This window comes from Macrotis lagotis, chromosome X (assembly GCF_037893015.1).
Source record: "Macrotis lagotis isolate mMagLag1 chromosome X, bilby.v1.9.chrom.fasta, whole genome shotgun sequence".
Lineage (NCBI taxonomy): Eukaryota > Metazoa > Chordata > Mammalia > Peramelemorphia > Peramelidae > Macrotis > Macrotis lagotis.
Genome location: NC_133666.1, coordinates 64,027,160 through 64,043,900, shown reverse-complemented (window position 1 = coordinate 64,043,900; position 16,741 = coordinate 64,027,160). Strand labels below are relative to the sequence as shown.

Here is a 16,741-nt window from a genome sequence, read left to right as displayed (position 1 = left end):
TTGAAATGGAACATCATTTAATAAATATTTACTGAACCCTTTTAAAATCTGCAAAGCCCTGGGAGCCATACCAAATTGCATAGGATACAGTCCCTGGACTCAATAAACTAAGTCTAGTCAGGGCAAACAAGCTATTTACCCCAAGTTGAAGATCAGTTGAGGTACTGTACATGTTGAAGTATTGCAGCTGAGACAAAAGAGAAGTTACTAGGAGCTAGTGAGGATGGGGAAAGAAGATGCCAAGGAAGAAGGATCACTGAAGCAGAGCCTGCAAGGAGAGGCAGACAGCCAACAAAGACATTTCAGCATGAGAGACCTGGAAAAGCAAAAAGAAACAAACCAAAACAGGGGGGAAAGTCACAAGGAATGTTTAAGGACAAGCATGGAGGCAAACTGGGCGAGAACAAAAGGAAGCAAAGACTGGAAAAGCTGGTAAGAGGCTGGGGCCAGACTGGGGAAAAGCTGGAAAAAGAAGGCTTAGCATCAAGGAAGCAGGAGAGAATCAGAAGCAGAGGAGGGACATGCAGATCTTCATTCCGATGGCCTAGCTAGAGGTTCCTGTCTACACTACACCACAGGGTCACAGAGGAGAGAAATGAGAGTATAAATGACTTTGATTCAACATTTTCCATTGTCCCCGAAAGCTCAGCTTATCAGGTGAATCCCTGTCCATTCAGAAAGAACGGCTCCTAATTGAGGCAAGGTAATATAGCACAGCCTCACTCTGAAGAGCTTCTAGAAATTTCGATTTCAAAATGAGACTTTTCCTAGAGTCTTAGCTTCCAAAAGCATAGAGCTCCACCTACCACATACTGGATCCTCCCTCCCAATCATACCCATGAAACCTTTAATAATCAGACTCAAACTAGAAATTTGAACTAAGATTCTCTTCCTCCCCTATCCCCACTTCTATGAAATGAGAAAACGCCATGCAAATGAGCTGAAATTGAGAATTTGGTGAGAAAATGTCTAGATTATGTCCTGAATTTAAATATGAGTTCATTCAAGGATATTATTGGTATTGATAATTTCAATTGAAAACTAAATCTCGACTTCATCTTTACCCAAGCAGTCTCTGAATGATTCTAGTTATGTGAATGTCTAGCATCTGTTGCAGGTCACCCGGATACTATCATGGATTTTTCATTATTGAGAAGAGCTAAAACAACACCCCAGAAACTGCAGAAAGAGCTGGGGGGAGCATCTACTGTAATTCAATTTGCTTGATCCTTAAGCTAATATATTATTTGGAGATAATCATTCATTAAACCCCTACTATATACAAGAGCCCAGAATGAGTCCTCTGGGGTCAGGTAAGAAAAAGTAACTACTGTTTCTATTTAAGAAGAGATCTACTGGGGGCAATTAGGTGGCACAGTAGATAGAACACCAGCCCTGGAGTCAGGAGGACCTGAGTTCAAATCCAGCCTCAGACACTAAATAATTACCTAGCTGTGTGGCCTTGGGCAAGTAAATTAACCTCACTGCCTTGCCAAAACAAACAAAAAATTAAGCATTGAATGAGCACTATAACATTAGGTGAGAACAAGGTAGAATAGAAAATTATCATTTTTCTGAACTCCTCCCAAAGGAAAGAAGCTGAATTATTCTTTTTCACTTTTAACTCAAAGGAGTCTGACAAACAATGACTTAGTGGATTAGCTACCCATTAACAGTGGAATTTCTGCTTTTCCAATAAAAAAAAACTTTCTCTCCTCTTTAGAACTTCAAAACCTCCATTGCCTCTACTAAACAACAACCAAATCTTAAAAGAATTTTTTTGGGGGGGAGGTTCAAAATTTTCCAGATCTTTCATCATTGTGTGGTATGCCTCCCCACCCATGTAGATATGCAAATCATATAACCTGTGTCCTTACAGATTTGTCTGGGGTCACTGAGAACTTAGATGACTTACTCATGGTCACATGGTCAACATGTGTCCAAGTTAAGGCTTGGAGCCAGGTCAACACTTTGCAATTGACATGTGACATCCCACTAAACATCTACATGTCTCAGATGTCCTCCATGCCTGCATAGCACTGCTTCACAGAATCCTTAGCTTCTTTTCAAAAGTCAGATCATGGACCACTTCCTTTTGGAGGTGTTCCTTCATCCCCTCAACTGAGAGTGCCCCCTCCAAACAAATTCCTTAGCCTTACTTCATTTGTCTGCATGAATGCTATTTCTCCCCTTACCCCCAATAGAATGTAAGCTACCTGAAGGCAGGAACTATTTCATAGAAAAAAATAAATCTCAAGGATTGGGGGCATGGCTCAATTGTGACATGTAATAAATGAATGTAATAAAATACTCTGCTATCATCACAAACAGCAAATAGAAAGAACTGGTAGAAACCTGGAAGGAATTCTAGAAAAATGATACAGTGAAGTAAGTAGAATCAAGAAAACCATATATACAATAAGTACAATAGCATAAATGGAAAGACCAATTATAAAATGGAGTAATAGACAATGAATCAGAAAGTTCAAGCTTGCATCTAAAAGAGCTGAGTACTCCAAGGCCTTCAGTGAACATGCTGGGGACTATGCATATGAAATACTGAAGATACTATCAGACATTGTCAAAGTGTTTCTTCCTTTAGCACAAGTGGGGTTTGTTTTCTTATTGTTACCAAGGAAGGCTTGTTGGAGAAAGGAGAATAAAAGGATATATTCAGAAATGAATGTGAAATAAAAACAAAAGATATCAAATAAACAAAGAAAGCTATAAAAAAGGAGTTACTATTTTAAAGAGAAACTTGGGGTCAATAACAAGTACTACCTAGTTCCCCAAGTATAAGACATCTTTTTTCTCCTCTTTCTCCTACTCCATTCTTTGCCCAATCATTGTTCATCTGCAGTGTCCAAATGTACTGATGGACCCACTCAAAGATTTTCCATCCAACTGGATATCAGAGTCGGTACAAGAGACATTCTACATCTGCTTAGTGGTTCCAGTGGACAGTGAGGCTGAACTCTTGAATAAGCACAATATCATCTTCAAACAGAGGCATCTCATCATTACTAAGGAAGCCCTCTTCAATTTAGTCAGCTAGACATCCTCCATGATTGCACCTTTGTTGAATATACATTTCCTTTATTCCTAGGATACCGTTTAAATTTTTAAGGAATTTTATAAGATTTTTTGCATGTGTTAAAAGGATGATATATTCATTAGTTGGATGAAAAGAACATTCTTATCAGGTCTGAAGAGACAAAACTAAGGAGAAGAGGCTTTATTTATGGCAGATAATGAAATAGTGAATCAAATCAAAGATAAAGAAATGTAATAGGGCTATTGTTTATCTGAACACATTCAGAAGAGGGCAACTGATAAGGTCAGAGAACAAGGGACTATGCCCTAGAAACTGGGAATTATGTAACCTACAAAGGAGGCTTGGTATAGAAGTGTGGGATAATAATTACTGCTTTATAAACTTGTAAATGCTATATCAAATGTCTGCAATTATTCAAACAATAGAAAAGTCCTCTCGAGAAAGAACTAGATATATCCTACTTGGTCCCACAGAACAAGAACTCAAGTGTAATATCACCTCTCAAAAATGGAATAGGCTAGCTTAGGATAGGTGAGTTCTCCATCACGGGGGTGTCCCAAATAGACAGGCCTAGCAGGGATTAGTCTTAGGTGATCACTGAAGCCCATTTATGCAGCTACAATTCTATTATTCTAACCAAGAAGGCGTCACTGAGAAAGAGGTGAAATATATATACAAAGCAGGATTTGAAACAGGTTAAGAAAGGGCATTTCAGGTTGGGAGGTAGGAAAAAAAGAACATTAACAGAGGTGCGAGAAGGGGGAAGAAAGATACCATTTTCTAAGCTGTGAGATTAGATTCCCTAAAACTGAGGGTTATGGAATAACTACAGATAAATTTGGATAGATTTGAGGATAGATTAGAGGGTACAAAATATAGATATTTAGAGCTGGAAAAACCCTCAGAAGTTACCAAATAAGAAATCTGAGCTTCAATTTTATCCTTTAAGCTCAAAAACCTTTGAAGAAAAGAGAAAGCTGCTATGAAAACAGTATTCCCAGAATAATGTTAGGTGCACAGAGAACAGTGCCTAGAGTCAGGCAGACCTGAGTTCAAATTCAGTCTCAGACACCAGCTAGCTGTGGGACCCTGGACAAGTCACTTCATTTCAGCTTGCCTTGGCCTCATCCTCTGTAAAATGAGGATCATCATAATCTCTACCTCCCAGGATTATTCTAAGGATCAAATGAAATAATAATTGTAAAGTGTTTAGCATAAGGTCTGAAATATAGCAAGCTCTATATAAATGTCAGTTATGAGTAGACCAAAGTTTGGTCAAGAAAGAGTTAAGATGGGGCCAGACAAATAGCAAGTGCTAGATATTTCACTCCAGAACATCAGGCCTGTCTTAAGAACTGGAATCTCTAACATTTGATTTAGGAAAGCTTCTATAAAACTCTACTACCTTTCTAAAGAAACCTTCCACAGTACACTCAGTGGAACAAAATGCCTCTCCAACTGTTACTTCAGCTAACCCCTAGGGGAAAATGGTAGAGAAAGGACACAGTCTATGAGTACACCAGTTGCCACTCTCCCTACAACTGGCTTAGTAGGCCAAACCAGCAAGCCAATCCCAAACACTCCCTCCCCTTGACTCCACTACAGAAAGTCCAAGAGCCCTGGCAAGGGGAATGCTTCCCAGGCCTAGCAATCCTGCCTCCAACCTACCCCCTGAAGCCAGTATAGAAAAGACACCGAAGGAGATGGAACCTTATAACAGCATCTATAGGTGATTCAGTCCCCACCTGAACTGGAAAACTGAAAAAGCCTTGGCGAGTGATTCAACATTATCAATGAAAATGCCATGCAAAAGTTGACTCACCACCTACTTGGTTCCCACAGCTTAAGGAGCACTGTCCTGGAACCTCTAAGACCTCATAGATCATTGGAGGTTTCTAACTGTGCTCCTGGGATTGGCAGAGAACTATGTACACAGCAGGAGCATAATAAATACTTTGTAATTCATCTATTTACCTATTGATAGGAGGTTGTGAAATAATATGGTTTTTAGAGGTCAACCTGGTCTCTTCACTTCACTGGCAAGGAAACCAAGATCCAGACAGTTTAAGGGGAGCAATGGGGGTGGGGGAAGGGGAGGAACGTGAGTTTGAATCCCAATGCTAGCACTTGGTGACTTCTGCCCAAGGAATGCTGAAAGCATATAAAACGAGGACTGGTCTCACACTACCTATCTCACAAGGTTGTTCTGTGAAAAGGATGTGGAACATTTTAAAGCTCTAGTAAACTGAGCTGCCGCTGTTCTTAAATGACTTGCCCAAGGTCATAGATTTTGAGCAAAGACTCAAATTCAAGTCTTCCACTCCAAGCTTTCAGAATTCAATTAGATCTGTGCCACTCATCTCATCAATGAGATACCATACCATCTTACTGGGTTTTGCCCAAATTTTCTAATTTCATGGAGTCTTTTAAATATCTCTTTTATGTCATCCTCATTCAGTACTTCTATTCCTATTTGATGGTCATTGGCTGTCTCAGATTTCTTAATATTAAACATGTAAGGTGAAAAGGGAAAGCTCAACTGCCATAGTTTATTTTTTAATTGATGACAATGCTCAAAGAACCTAAAAGAATCAGTTGAAAATATTTCATTTTCCAAGTGGGAACAGATTGGGGGTTCTTAACCCTTCTCAGAATATTTATTTTCCATAATTGATGTAAATGTTAAATTGCAATGAGAGGTTAGTTTAGGAAAGATAAAGATACACTTTTTTTTTCTCATTCAAGGCCACAGACACCTGGAAATCTATCTATGGATTCCTTGGTTTGAAGAGCATAGCTAAAGAACTCCTGAAGTAGATAGACTTCAACTTTTTTCAGAGTTGGTTATTTGGACACTATCCCAACTAATCCGGAGAAGAAAAGTAACCAATTTTTTTTTTTTCTGCAATCACTGTGTGGGTAGGTAAGCACCTATTTCCACACCTGCAAAACTTGTGTGAGAATCCTTTCCAGTAGTCCCTTCACCCTGGAATCTCTCATAAGAATAGCCTTGGCTACAAATTTCTCTCTAACCCCTGACAGAACTTTTTAAAAGATGTAACAGTAGGGGGCAGCTAGGTGGCACACTGGATAGAGAACCCACCCTGGAGTCAGGAGGACTTAAGTTCAAATCCGGCCTCAGACACTTCATAATTGCCTAGCTTTGTACCTTGGGCAAGTCACTTAGGCCCATCACATGAAATTAAAAAAAATATGTAACAATAATATCACACTAATATAGGTTTCAGTCTAAAATATTTTAATTTTTACCAAAATTAATTACTTTCTTGGTAGAGGCGGAGGAAGGAGGCAATAAGAAACACAACTAAACTCAAATGAAAAAGTATTGCTTTGCAGGATACTTAAGGCCAATTTCACTATCAACTTCTAAATTGGCAAAGGACAGATCTCCATTTCTACAGTACAAAATATCCTGGCCAGACAAGGGATTGCACAGAAGCATCGATACTAAACCCATGATACCACATTATAGTGGAGAAGAGTATACAACATTAATAAATTTGAAGATCCAGATTCTTATCTTCACATGATTGCTTACCAGCTAGGGGCACAACCTTTAAAAGTCTGAGCTGTCTATCTGTAAAATGGGAATACCATCTTACGTGAATAAGAAGGATCTTAATCAGGTCACCCTTTGGAGGCGCTAACCTGTAAGAGCTGATGAAGACCCTAGAGTTAAGTACCCACACACAACTCAGGGAATGAGGATTAAGACAAATCATTCAGCCCTAGGCGCTCATCGGTTTATGTTGCATCTGCACAGCCTGTATTAGGAAGGATGTTTGGGGAAATCTCTAGAGAAGGAGTCCTAGAACTTTTTTTTAATATTTTGATGACTGTATTTCAATACAAATGATTTCTTTTTTGACTAGATATGTGTCTAAACACACACAGATACACATATACATGCATACATGCATATATATCTATATAAAATGAACCTAAAAAACCTAAGATTGTCAAAGGGATTCATGAAACGAAAAAAAGGTCAATAAATTCCTGCTCAAAAGTAAGAGTGATCTGAAAGTCCAATGACCTAGAGGAGGTGATAGTCTCACCACACTTGACCCTGATCAGAACATGTGTAGCTTTGTATTCAGTTCCAGAAAGACACAGTCAAGCTGGACCACTGTCACAAAGTGGTTACTAGGACCAAAATACATAGCACTATATCCAAATAGAAATCACTGGAAGGAAGGAAGAATACTTAGCATGAATCTAAAAACAAAGGAAGGGGGAGAAGTGGTAAGGAAGGGGGTTTATGATCACTTCCTTTGAATTCAGAAGACTTGCTCTGCATGTCCTCAAAGGTTAGGAACAAAGAGAAGAAACTTTCAAGAAGCAAAGTGAAGTTTGAGAGCTGAGGAAAACCAGTTCCCAAAGATGACAGCTAACCAGAGTGCACTGAAGCACCAAAAGGATAATGAACACCACCTCCACTTGCTCAAAAGCAGAAGGATGTGGATTCGTGGTCAGGTATGACCGGAACTAGACAACCTCTGAGGTTCCTTCCAACTCTGAGATTCTATAATTTGCAGTTCATTTAGAGTCAAAATATGATTTCGGCATCTAGAAACAAAATAGCCAAAGACATGCTTGGGATGGTACTATATTAGCCCAGTGATTCACCTTGGGTACTTCCAACTGTTTCCCTAAATCTTTTCATAACCTGGTCTCATACTTGACTCCCTTTTGCATATTTTATAATCCAGAAACAACTCACACCCTTTTCGCTGCTCCTCCCACATAACCTTCCATCTTCCAACTCTGATCTTTTTCCACTGAACATCCCCCAAGCTAAAACCCCACCTTTTGCTAGAAGTATTTCTCGGTCCTATTCAATGTTTATCTTCCCTTGAGATTTGTTTTCCAATGTGTCCTGTAAATATCTTGTTTTTATATAATTTTCATGGAGTCTTCCTCCATTATGTTGTGAACTCCTTAAGGTAAGGACTGTTAGTCTTTCTACCCACCCAAGGACTTGAAACAGTGTCTGGGGCATAGTAAGCATTCAATTAAATACCTGTCAATTTGTTTAATAGAGTATGGTCTCCAAAGTGGAAGACCATGACTTCAAGGGGAATGTGATAAACCAAATGATTGGAAGATAGAAAGATGAACAGACCCTTCCAAAATATGGGAGAAGGGACGTTTCTAATAAAACTTAAGCAGAGTTCATCCAATCCTATCCCTCCCACAACTGGCTTCCCAAAGTGATAACACTATTTGGCCCTCAAGGCAGTTAATATCTAACCTAAACTCAGGTACCTACAGCATGTAAGCAAAATTCCCTGACCACCGCCTCCAAAATCCCCATACCCTGCCCCCCCCCCAACCAGAGCATGGAAGAAAGCCATGGCAGGTATTCTTCATTTAATAGTCTCTATTCTGGAAATGTTCAATCAGCTGCACCTCCCTCCCCCAACCCATATTCTATTTTTTCAGAGGGAAAGAAGAAGGAAGCATGGATGGGAGACCTCAAAATATCATTACATTATCTTTCCCATCTCCACCAAAGCCACAACCCTTCCAAATTTCCCTATTTCTCCCCAGTGTCTTTTCAGTTTCCCAGGTTATCAACCTCTTTGTTCTCCTTGAATCCTCACTTCTCTAAAACGGCTCTCTTCCCAAGTTACCCATGATGCCTTAACTGCCAAATCTGAAGAACTTTTCTCAATTCTCAGCCCTCTTGACTTCTTTGCAAGGATTTGATATTGCTGACCCCATTGTTCTGGATACTATTCTTTCCTCCCTGGGTTGCTGAAATGAATGAATGAAAAAGTATTTATTTTAGAGGTTCTTAACCTGGAAACCAAGAAGTTTTAAAAAAAAATATGTTGATAACTATATTTTAATAGAATTGGCTTCCTTTGTAATCCTACAAAGCTTTACTTACTACACTAAAAAGACATTAATGGGGTGGAGAGGGCAAGAGGTCAGGAGTTCTCCATGTTAAGGTCTCTGTGGTTAAGGAAGATGGTACAGGATGGAGGATTTCATTGTATCACTTCTAAATAATCTTCTCTACATAGAAACATGGAAAGAAAATAGTCAAACATTTTTTAACATCTTCTAAAATCAAAGAAATTTCCGGTATCTTTTAAATTCAATTGTTAAAACTATAAAAATGTAACACCTTCCCATTTGTTTGCAAGAACTGATTGACACCTGTGAGGACAGAAATATAACTAGCCAAATTTCAACAAAATCCTTTGTGCAATTGGTGCATTGGATTGAAAAAAATGAGTATCATTACTTAATTAGCATATCCAACGATGAACTAATCTTCGTGAAGGATCTTTTTCTAGCCGTGTATAACACTCATTAAAACGAGGTAACAAAATAAACTTAGCTTAGAACTAGACCTTTGAATTACTGTATCACAAAGTATGAAACCAAGATTTTAAAAAATAATAAATCCTATCAATCACAGTGCTCTCATTAAAAATACTCTTAATTTTACTGAGAGCAAAAACATTATATATTGTTAAATGCACTGGGAGAAGGGAAAAGGGGGAGGTAGAATGGGATAATTTATATGACATAAAAGAAGTCTGAAAAATGTTTTATAGTGGAGGGGAAAATGGGAGGGGGGAGGAACACATGAACCCCTTACTTTCATCAGAATTAGTTCAATGAGAGTATAATGTACCCACTCAGCTGGGTGGAGAAATCGATCTTACCATACAGGAAAGTATGAAGAGAAAGGGATAAAAGAAGCAGTGGGGTTAGAAGAGAGTTCCTAAAAGGGAAGGTAGCTTGGGGGAGGTAAAAGTTAGAAATAAAACACTTGAGAATGAACAAGATAAAAGGAAAGAGAGAAAGTAGAATAAGCAGGAAGAAAATATGATAGAGGAAATCATCACTGTGAAAAATTTTTTATAGTGTTTCTGATAAAGACTTCATTTCTCACATAGAAAATTGAGTCAAATTTATAGAAATAAGAGCCATTTCTCACCTGATAAATGGTCAAAGGATATGAGCAGGCGGTTTTCAGACAAAGTAATCAAAGCTATCTATAGTCAGGATATGAACAGGCAGTTTTCAGACAAAGTAATCAAAGATATCTATAGTCATATAAAAATGCTCTACATCACTATGGATGAGAGAAATGCAAATTAAAGCAACTCTGAGCTACTACCTCAAACCTGTCAGATTGACTACAATGACAGGAAAGGAAAATGACAAATGTTGGAGGGGATGTGAGAAAATTAAATCACTAATGTATTATTGGTGAAGTATACTCAACTCAGCCATTCTGGAGAGCAATTTGAAATTATTACCAAAGGGTTATAAAACCATGCATATATCTTCTGACCAAGCAATAGCACTATTAGGTCTGTATCCCAAAGAGATAAAAAAAAACAGAGGAAAAGGACCTATGGGTACAAAAATATTTACTGAAGCTCTTTTAGTAGTGGCAAAGAATTGGAAATTGAGAGGATGTCCATCAATTGAGGAATGGTTGGACATGTTGTCATATATGATGATAACAGAATGCCACTATGCTTTAAAAAGCAATGAGCAGGATGGTCTCAGAAAAACCTAGAAAGACTTAGAAAAACTGATGCAAATGAGTAGAACAGAAGAATATTGTACACTGTAATAAATTATATTATGATGATCTCTTATGAATAACTTAGCTATTCTCAGCAATATAGGACTCTAAGACAATTCTATAGGACTTATAAAAGATGCTGTGCAGCTCCAAAGAACTGGTAGAGTCTGAATGTATATCAAAGATACTTTTTCTTTGCTTTATTTCTCTTGGGGTTTTTTAGTCTGTATCTTTTTTTCATAGGATGACTTACATGGAAATGTATTTTGTAAGACTTCACATGTATAACCTATGTTAAACAGCTTGCTTTCTCAAGAGGAGGGAGGGAAAGGATTTGGAATTCAAAATTTGGAGGAAAAAAGAATGTTAAAATTGTTTTTTGCATGTCATTGGGAAAAAAATTTTGAAAACAAAATTAAATATTTCCTCTTCATCTTCTCCTTTCTCTGAAGTTTTGTAATCTATATAATTAAAACACAGTAGATTCTGTATATAATTTATCAATATGCCTATCCATATAGAATAAGTAGGCTTAAAAACGTTTTACAGGTTGAGTACTTAGAGAAATCAAAAGTTCCACAGATACCTCAGTGTCAAGTCTAAATATGACCACCCAACAAGGGCAAGTTGAGTCACCCCAGTATTCCTTCTTAAGCAATGACTCTGCCTTGACCTGCAGCTTGATGGTATAGTAAGTAGAGCACTGGTCTTGCAGCACAAAGACCTGAATTCATATCCCTCCTCAGCTATCTCCTAGCAGTGTGGACCTGGGTCAGACATTTCATTTCAGACTAATCCTTCATCTATAAAATGAAGATAATAATTGCAACTGACTTCACGGGACTGGTGGAGTAGCCCTATTTTGCAAAATCTTAAAGCATTATATAAATGCTGGCTATGATGAAGACTAAAAAGCATACTCCTAACTCACCTTGACAAAATGCCTTCATTTTAAATGATTCGTTTAACATGCCTAATTTAGCCTTGCAGTTAGATGACATATTCAAGTCAGAGACTAACTAGACGGTTAAGTCATCACACACACAAAATCAAAGTATCATTAGTCAAGATTTGACAAGTGTTAAAAACAGCAGGAGTGACTACATGGAGTAGATCTCGCAAGTAAACTTCAACATTCCTAGCTTTTAAATCCTGGACAAAATCCATTAGTTTCTCCCAGAGACAGTTAAGAAAAATGGATCTCCTTAGTACTGATTAAAAAGCTCATGCCACGTTAATAAATTAAAGTGATCTCCATGTACAGAAAACATGTCCTTGAACTTCAGTTTTCGGGAACCACAAGGGGCCTGATAAAAATTCAAATAAAAGCACTTTGTGTTATCTATGACCCGTTTCAACAGCTAAGTGGGGGGAAATGGGTCTGTACAACTTCACTACTGAGGCTGTTCCAACAAATAAATAGCCCTTATAAGACTGAAGATTTGCAAAAGAAAAAATAATGTATGGAACATACTAGAATCTTAGCAAAGGCCACAGTACATTTTATACAGGCAACTAATTGACCTAATCCCACAAATGGATCTTCTTCATTGCAGATCACTTATGTTGGTTTGTACCATTCTCCACTATACCACATGGTACCAGATCAACATTTTTTCCCCAACACTGTCAAAAACTATTTTATACTAACTGCAGTCAATCGTTTTTCTATTGCCTTTTTTGTTTGCTAAAAAAAAAGAAGCTATCCACAACACTTCCCAAACAAGAAAACAGCAACTACAGTAATAATTGCTTAATTAAAACAAGATAATGGAAACACTTAGACAGAATGTTTTATTCTATTAGGATTATTTTTTTTTGGTTGAAAAATCTGAGTAAATTGTTTCCTAAGAGGACTTATGGCTTCCCACATATTATTTTCATACCCAAGGCCTAGATTTCAAAAAACTCAACAGAAGGGATATAGATTAGGACCTGACACTTTCACCCATATAGAGAACTTCCAGGTGAGGAAACTCTCTCCCACCAAAGCAAGTGACTACTTTCTCTGCAAATACAAGGTTAAGTGACTTGCCTAGGGTCACAGCACTAATATGTGTCAGGGGAAGGAACTAAACTCTCCCAGTTCCCAGGCCAACTTTCTGTCTACTACATCATACTTACCTTTCATCATTAAAAGACTTACATGCTTTCCCCAAAAAAATAAATGCTACAAGTCTTTTGTCTATGATGTGTTTGCCTTAAAATATGTTGCTCTCCTAAGTCTGCTTTTGTTTTGCCCAGTCAACTTTTAAGATTGACTGTTAAATTATGCTGATTAACTTCCAGGTTTAGTCTGAGAAAAAAGAATTTACAAAGGACAGAGTAACCAAAGTGTATCCCTGCTTAAAGCAGTGTTACATATAGGACATCTTGAAGAGTTGACAGTATCACGTTTTGCTAATAGCTAGTTTCACCACCACAGACCTATCTAGTTTCTTTGTCTAAAAGAAGTGAAACATAAAAGATAAAACAGGACAAATGGCCAAAGGCAAGTTAAGAATAGAATCAAGGTGTAATTACCAACAAAGATAAACAGTTTCCCCTGATAGCAAGCTTTTTAAAAGCAAAAGTTTATTGTTAAATGGCCCAACCAATTACTTGCGACTACTGAAGAATTTTTCAGGTTGGGTAAAAAGGGAGTTTGAGTATTATACCCAACCCAAAAGACAAGCTTATTCCAAATTCCAGAGCAGAACTTCTAGAAGGATAGATTTACAACTAGAAGGAACCCTAAAGACTACTGAGCCTCATTGGTGCCTTTTGGACATGAGGAAGGTGGTATGGGAGAAAGGGGCCCAAGATCAGTTTTAAGTGACTTGTCCAAGGTCACACATGTCAAACATGTTATATAGAGCTCTGATCCTATGTGAATCCAGGGGTTGACTCCTGATTCAGCGTGTCTTCCAATGAACCCCCTATGAAAGTAAGCAGAGTATGATGATGATACTCTCATAGAAAATCTGAAAATTTTCTTCATGAGATACAAAAGAGGGGCAGCTAGGTGGCACAGTGAATATAAGCCCTGGTCCTAGAGTGAGGAGGACATGAGTTCAAATCTGAACTCAGAAACTTAATAATTACCTGGCTGTGTGACCTTGGGCAAGTCATTTAACTCCATTGCCTTGCCAAAAAAAATATGAGATATGAAAGAGGTTGAAAGAAAGCAGTGAAGTAGGTGGGAACCAAACAAAAACCAATTGAACCAAAGCTTGCTGTTTTGAGGCAAGTCATTTATAGTTTGTGTGATTCATAATAGAATTTGCTTCTGTAGTAGAGTCAGAAAAAATAAAAGTGCATGCTCATTGACTGGTGAAGGGATGAACAAATTGGGGTATATGAATGGAATGAATATCATTGTGCCAAAAGAAAAGTCACGGTGATGAATTTAGAGAAGCATGGGGAAATTTGTATGACTGATACAGAGAGAATTGAGTAGGATTAGAACATTCACAATGACTAAAAGAGCTATACCAAAAATAATGGACTGAGGACAAATGCCAAGTCATGTTAATGATTTCTCTTGGAGGAGAGATGAACACAAATGCACATCCCTCCTTTGAGTAGAAAAATAGGGGAAATACATCTCATTCACTGTCTCTCACAACAAATTGGCTCAAGAAAAATGCAGATGGGTTTCTGTGAGAAGGCAGATGACATGTAAAACTGATTTTCATTATCTTTTAAGATGAAGCAAATTGATATAGAAATGGCTTTTCACATGCAAAGGTAGTGCAATTGACTAAGTACTAGAGATGAGGTCTGGATGATCTAGGTTCAAGTTCTAGCTGTGGTCCTAATGACAGCATAGGTAGCAGTCTGGATGCCATCTTTGCAGCACAATGTAATAGAAGATGTTCCATTTCTTGGTTTGGGCATTTTATTTGGCTGTTCTCCCAAGATGGAATGCTCTCTTTATCTTCATCTCCACTTCCTGAGTTTTTTCAGATTGTAGGGAAAACACCACATTGTACAAGAAGCCATTCCCAGGGGTGGCTAGGTGGTTCAGTGGATAGAGAGCATCAGCCCTGGAGTTAGGAGTACCTGAGTTCAAATCTGACCTCAGAGAGTTAATAATTACCTAGCTGTGTGGCCTTGGTTAAGCTACTCATCCCAATTTGCCTTGCAAAATTCTTAAAAAAAAAAAAACAAACCTTCCCTATTGGGGCAGCTAGGTGGTGCAGTGGATAGAGCACTGGTCATGGAGTCAAGAGGACTGGAGTTTGAATCCAGATTCAGATACTTGGCATTAACAGATGGGCAAGTCTTTTAACACTGCTTGTCTCAAATGCAGGGACATCTCATGATTTATAAATGGCCATCAGCTCTGGAGTAGAAAGTGAGGCTATTGACTTAGCACAGTTCCCCTCAGTAAAAAAAAAAAAAAAAAAATTCATTTCCCTTGCTTGGCATGGCATCCCCTCCCCATGTCGTGGCTTTCTTTGGCAATGAAGAATGAAGGAGAAACATCACATAATTCTAGCTCCTTCCTTGTCATTCTCTATATAGTGTAGCCCATTACTTGCCTTTGCTCAGTCTTCCAATGAGCTTCTTGAGGGCAGGGACTTTCTTTTACCTTTTGGATCCCTAAATGTTTAAGTCTTTTCCTAGAACACAGAAGAGGCTTCATCCATGCTTATTGCCTCAGTGACCAATGCTAGTGTGTGCTTCACAGTAAATATTCTACAGGTCCTATGGGTGCATTCTAGGTATGTGTATGTGTGTCTGTATATCCACACCCCAAATGCCTGTGTGATTGGTGATCTGTGGAGATCAGCCCGGGACACACGTTGTTGTCCCTATCCAGGTCTCCCCAAGTTTCATCTCGCAGGTGCCGGTAGCCCCTCTGACGCTGAATCTCCCAACTTCCAGTCCTGTTGCTTCATGTGCTGACTGACTCATAGGAGCCACTGAGGCCCCTCCCTTCCCCCAAGATCTAGAAAGCCCAAATCGGGCCAGCGAAGGGGGAAGAAGTTTGCTGCACGATTGCCCAATCTGATCCCTTCCTTGGCCGAGGCAGCGGCAGGAAGTAGCTGGAGCTGCTGCCCAGGGCCCTCAAACTTGCTGGTGGAAGCCAACGAGACACCCCATCCCCCACCCCCTGCCTGGAGCTCTGCCACACCAAGGGGGGAGAAGGGGGGGCCTAATGAAAAAAGTGAGGAGAGGAGAGAGACAGAAAGAGAGAAAGGAAGAAAGAGACAAAGAGAGAAAGAAGAAACAAAGAGACAAAGAAAGGAGAAAGAGAGAGAGAGAAAAAGAGAGAGAGAGAAAAAGAGAGAGAGAGAGAGAGAGAGAGAGAGAGAGAGAGAGAGAAGGGGAGAGAGTGCCGGGGCGGGTCAGCGCGGCGTGTGCAGCCCGCTCTTCCTCGGAAGTTGTGGCCGGGAAGGCGGCGCACGGGGCAGCGGCGGCCCGAGCAGGGGCTTCTCGGGACGGGGGCGGCAGCTCCTCTCCGCGGCCCCCGAGCCCGCAGCCCGGTGCCCAGCCGCCACAAAGAGGGTTGGGCGGGGAGTGGGCGCGGGCGCTCGGGCACGCGCACAGCCAGCAGCGCCCGCTTCCAGCCCCCCCCCCCGGCGCCCCCGCCCGCCGGGCAGGCCCCTGGCCCGGGTCTCCCGGGGGCTCCGCCCGCGTCCCCCGCCCCCCGCCGGAAGAGGGGGCGGCGAGGCTCGCGGGTTGGCAGGGCGGCAAGCCTGGGGGGGGGGGAGCCCCGTCCCAGCGCACCCCGGCGCACCCCAGCCCCGGGCCGGGCCGACTCACCAGCTTGGGCTTGTTCTTGGTCTCCTCGTCGCCGGCCCGGCCCCCGGCGCTGCGCTTGGCGGCGCGGCCCCCGCCGGGCTCCTCGCCTCCGAGACCGGCGGCTGGCGGCGGCCCGGGCTGCTCCATCTTGCCCCGGCCCCGGCACCTGTGGGCCGGGCCGGCCCCAGCCCAGCTAGCCGTCCGACCGCGCCCGCTCCGCCCCGAGAGAAGCCGGCCCCTGGGGGCGCGGCCGCCGCCCTCGTGCCCGGGGGGGGGGGGCGGCGCAGCCGGCCGAGCCGCTAGCCTCCGAGGAGCAGTGGCGCCGCGGGGCCCGCGCGGGCGCCTTTGGCTTTAAGAGGGCCTGGGCACATGGG

The 16,741-nt window shown here is 40.8% G+C and overlaps 1 protein-coding gene across 3 annotated transcripts in view; it reads right to left on the bottom strand.

Annotated features, from left to right (window-relative positions):
* DIAPH2 (diaphanous related formin 2) overlaps nucleotides 1–16,529 on the bottom strand; it is an 857,560-nt gene extending 841,031 nt beyond the window's left edge. For all 3 annotated transcript variants that reach the window (XM_074205516.1, XM_074205517.1, XM_074205518.1), the window contains exon 1: nucleotides 16,389–16,529. In XM_074205516.1, the coding sequence (XP_074061617.1) occupies nucleotides 16,389–16,514 (126 nt within the window). In that variant the 5' untranslated portion in view covers nucleotides 16,515–16,529. The remainder of the gene's footprint in view (nucleotides 1–16,388) is intronic.
* Nucleotides 16,530–16,741: the final 212 nt, after the last annotated feature.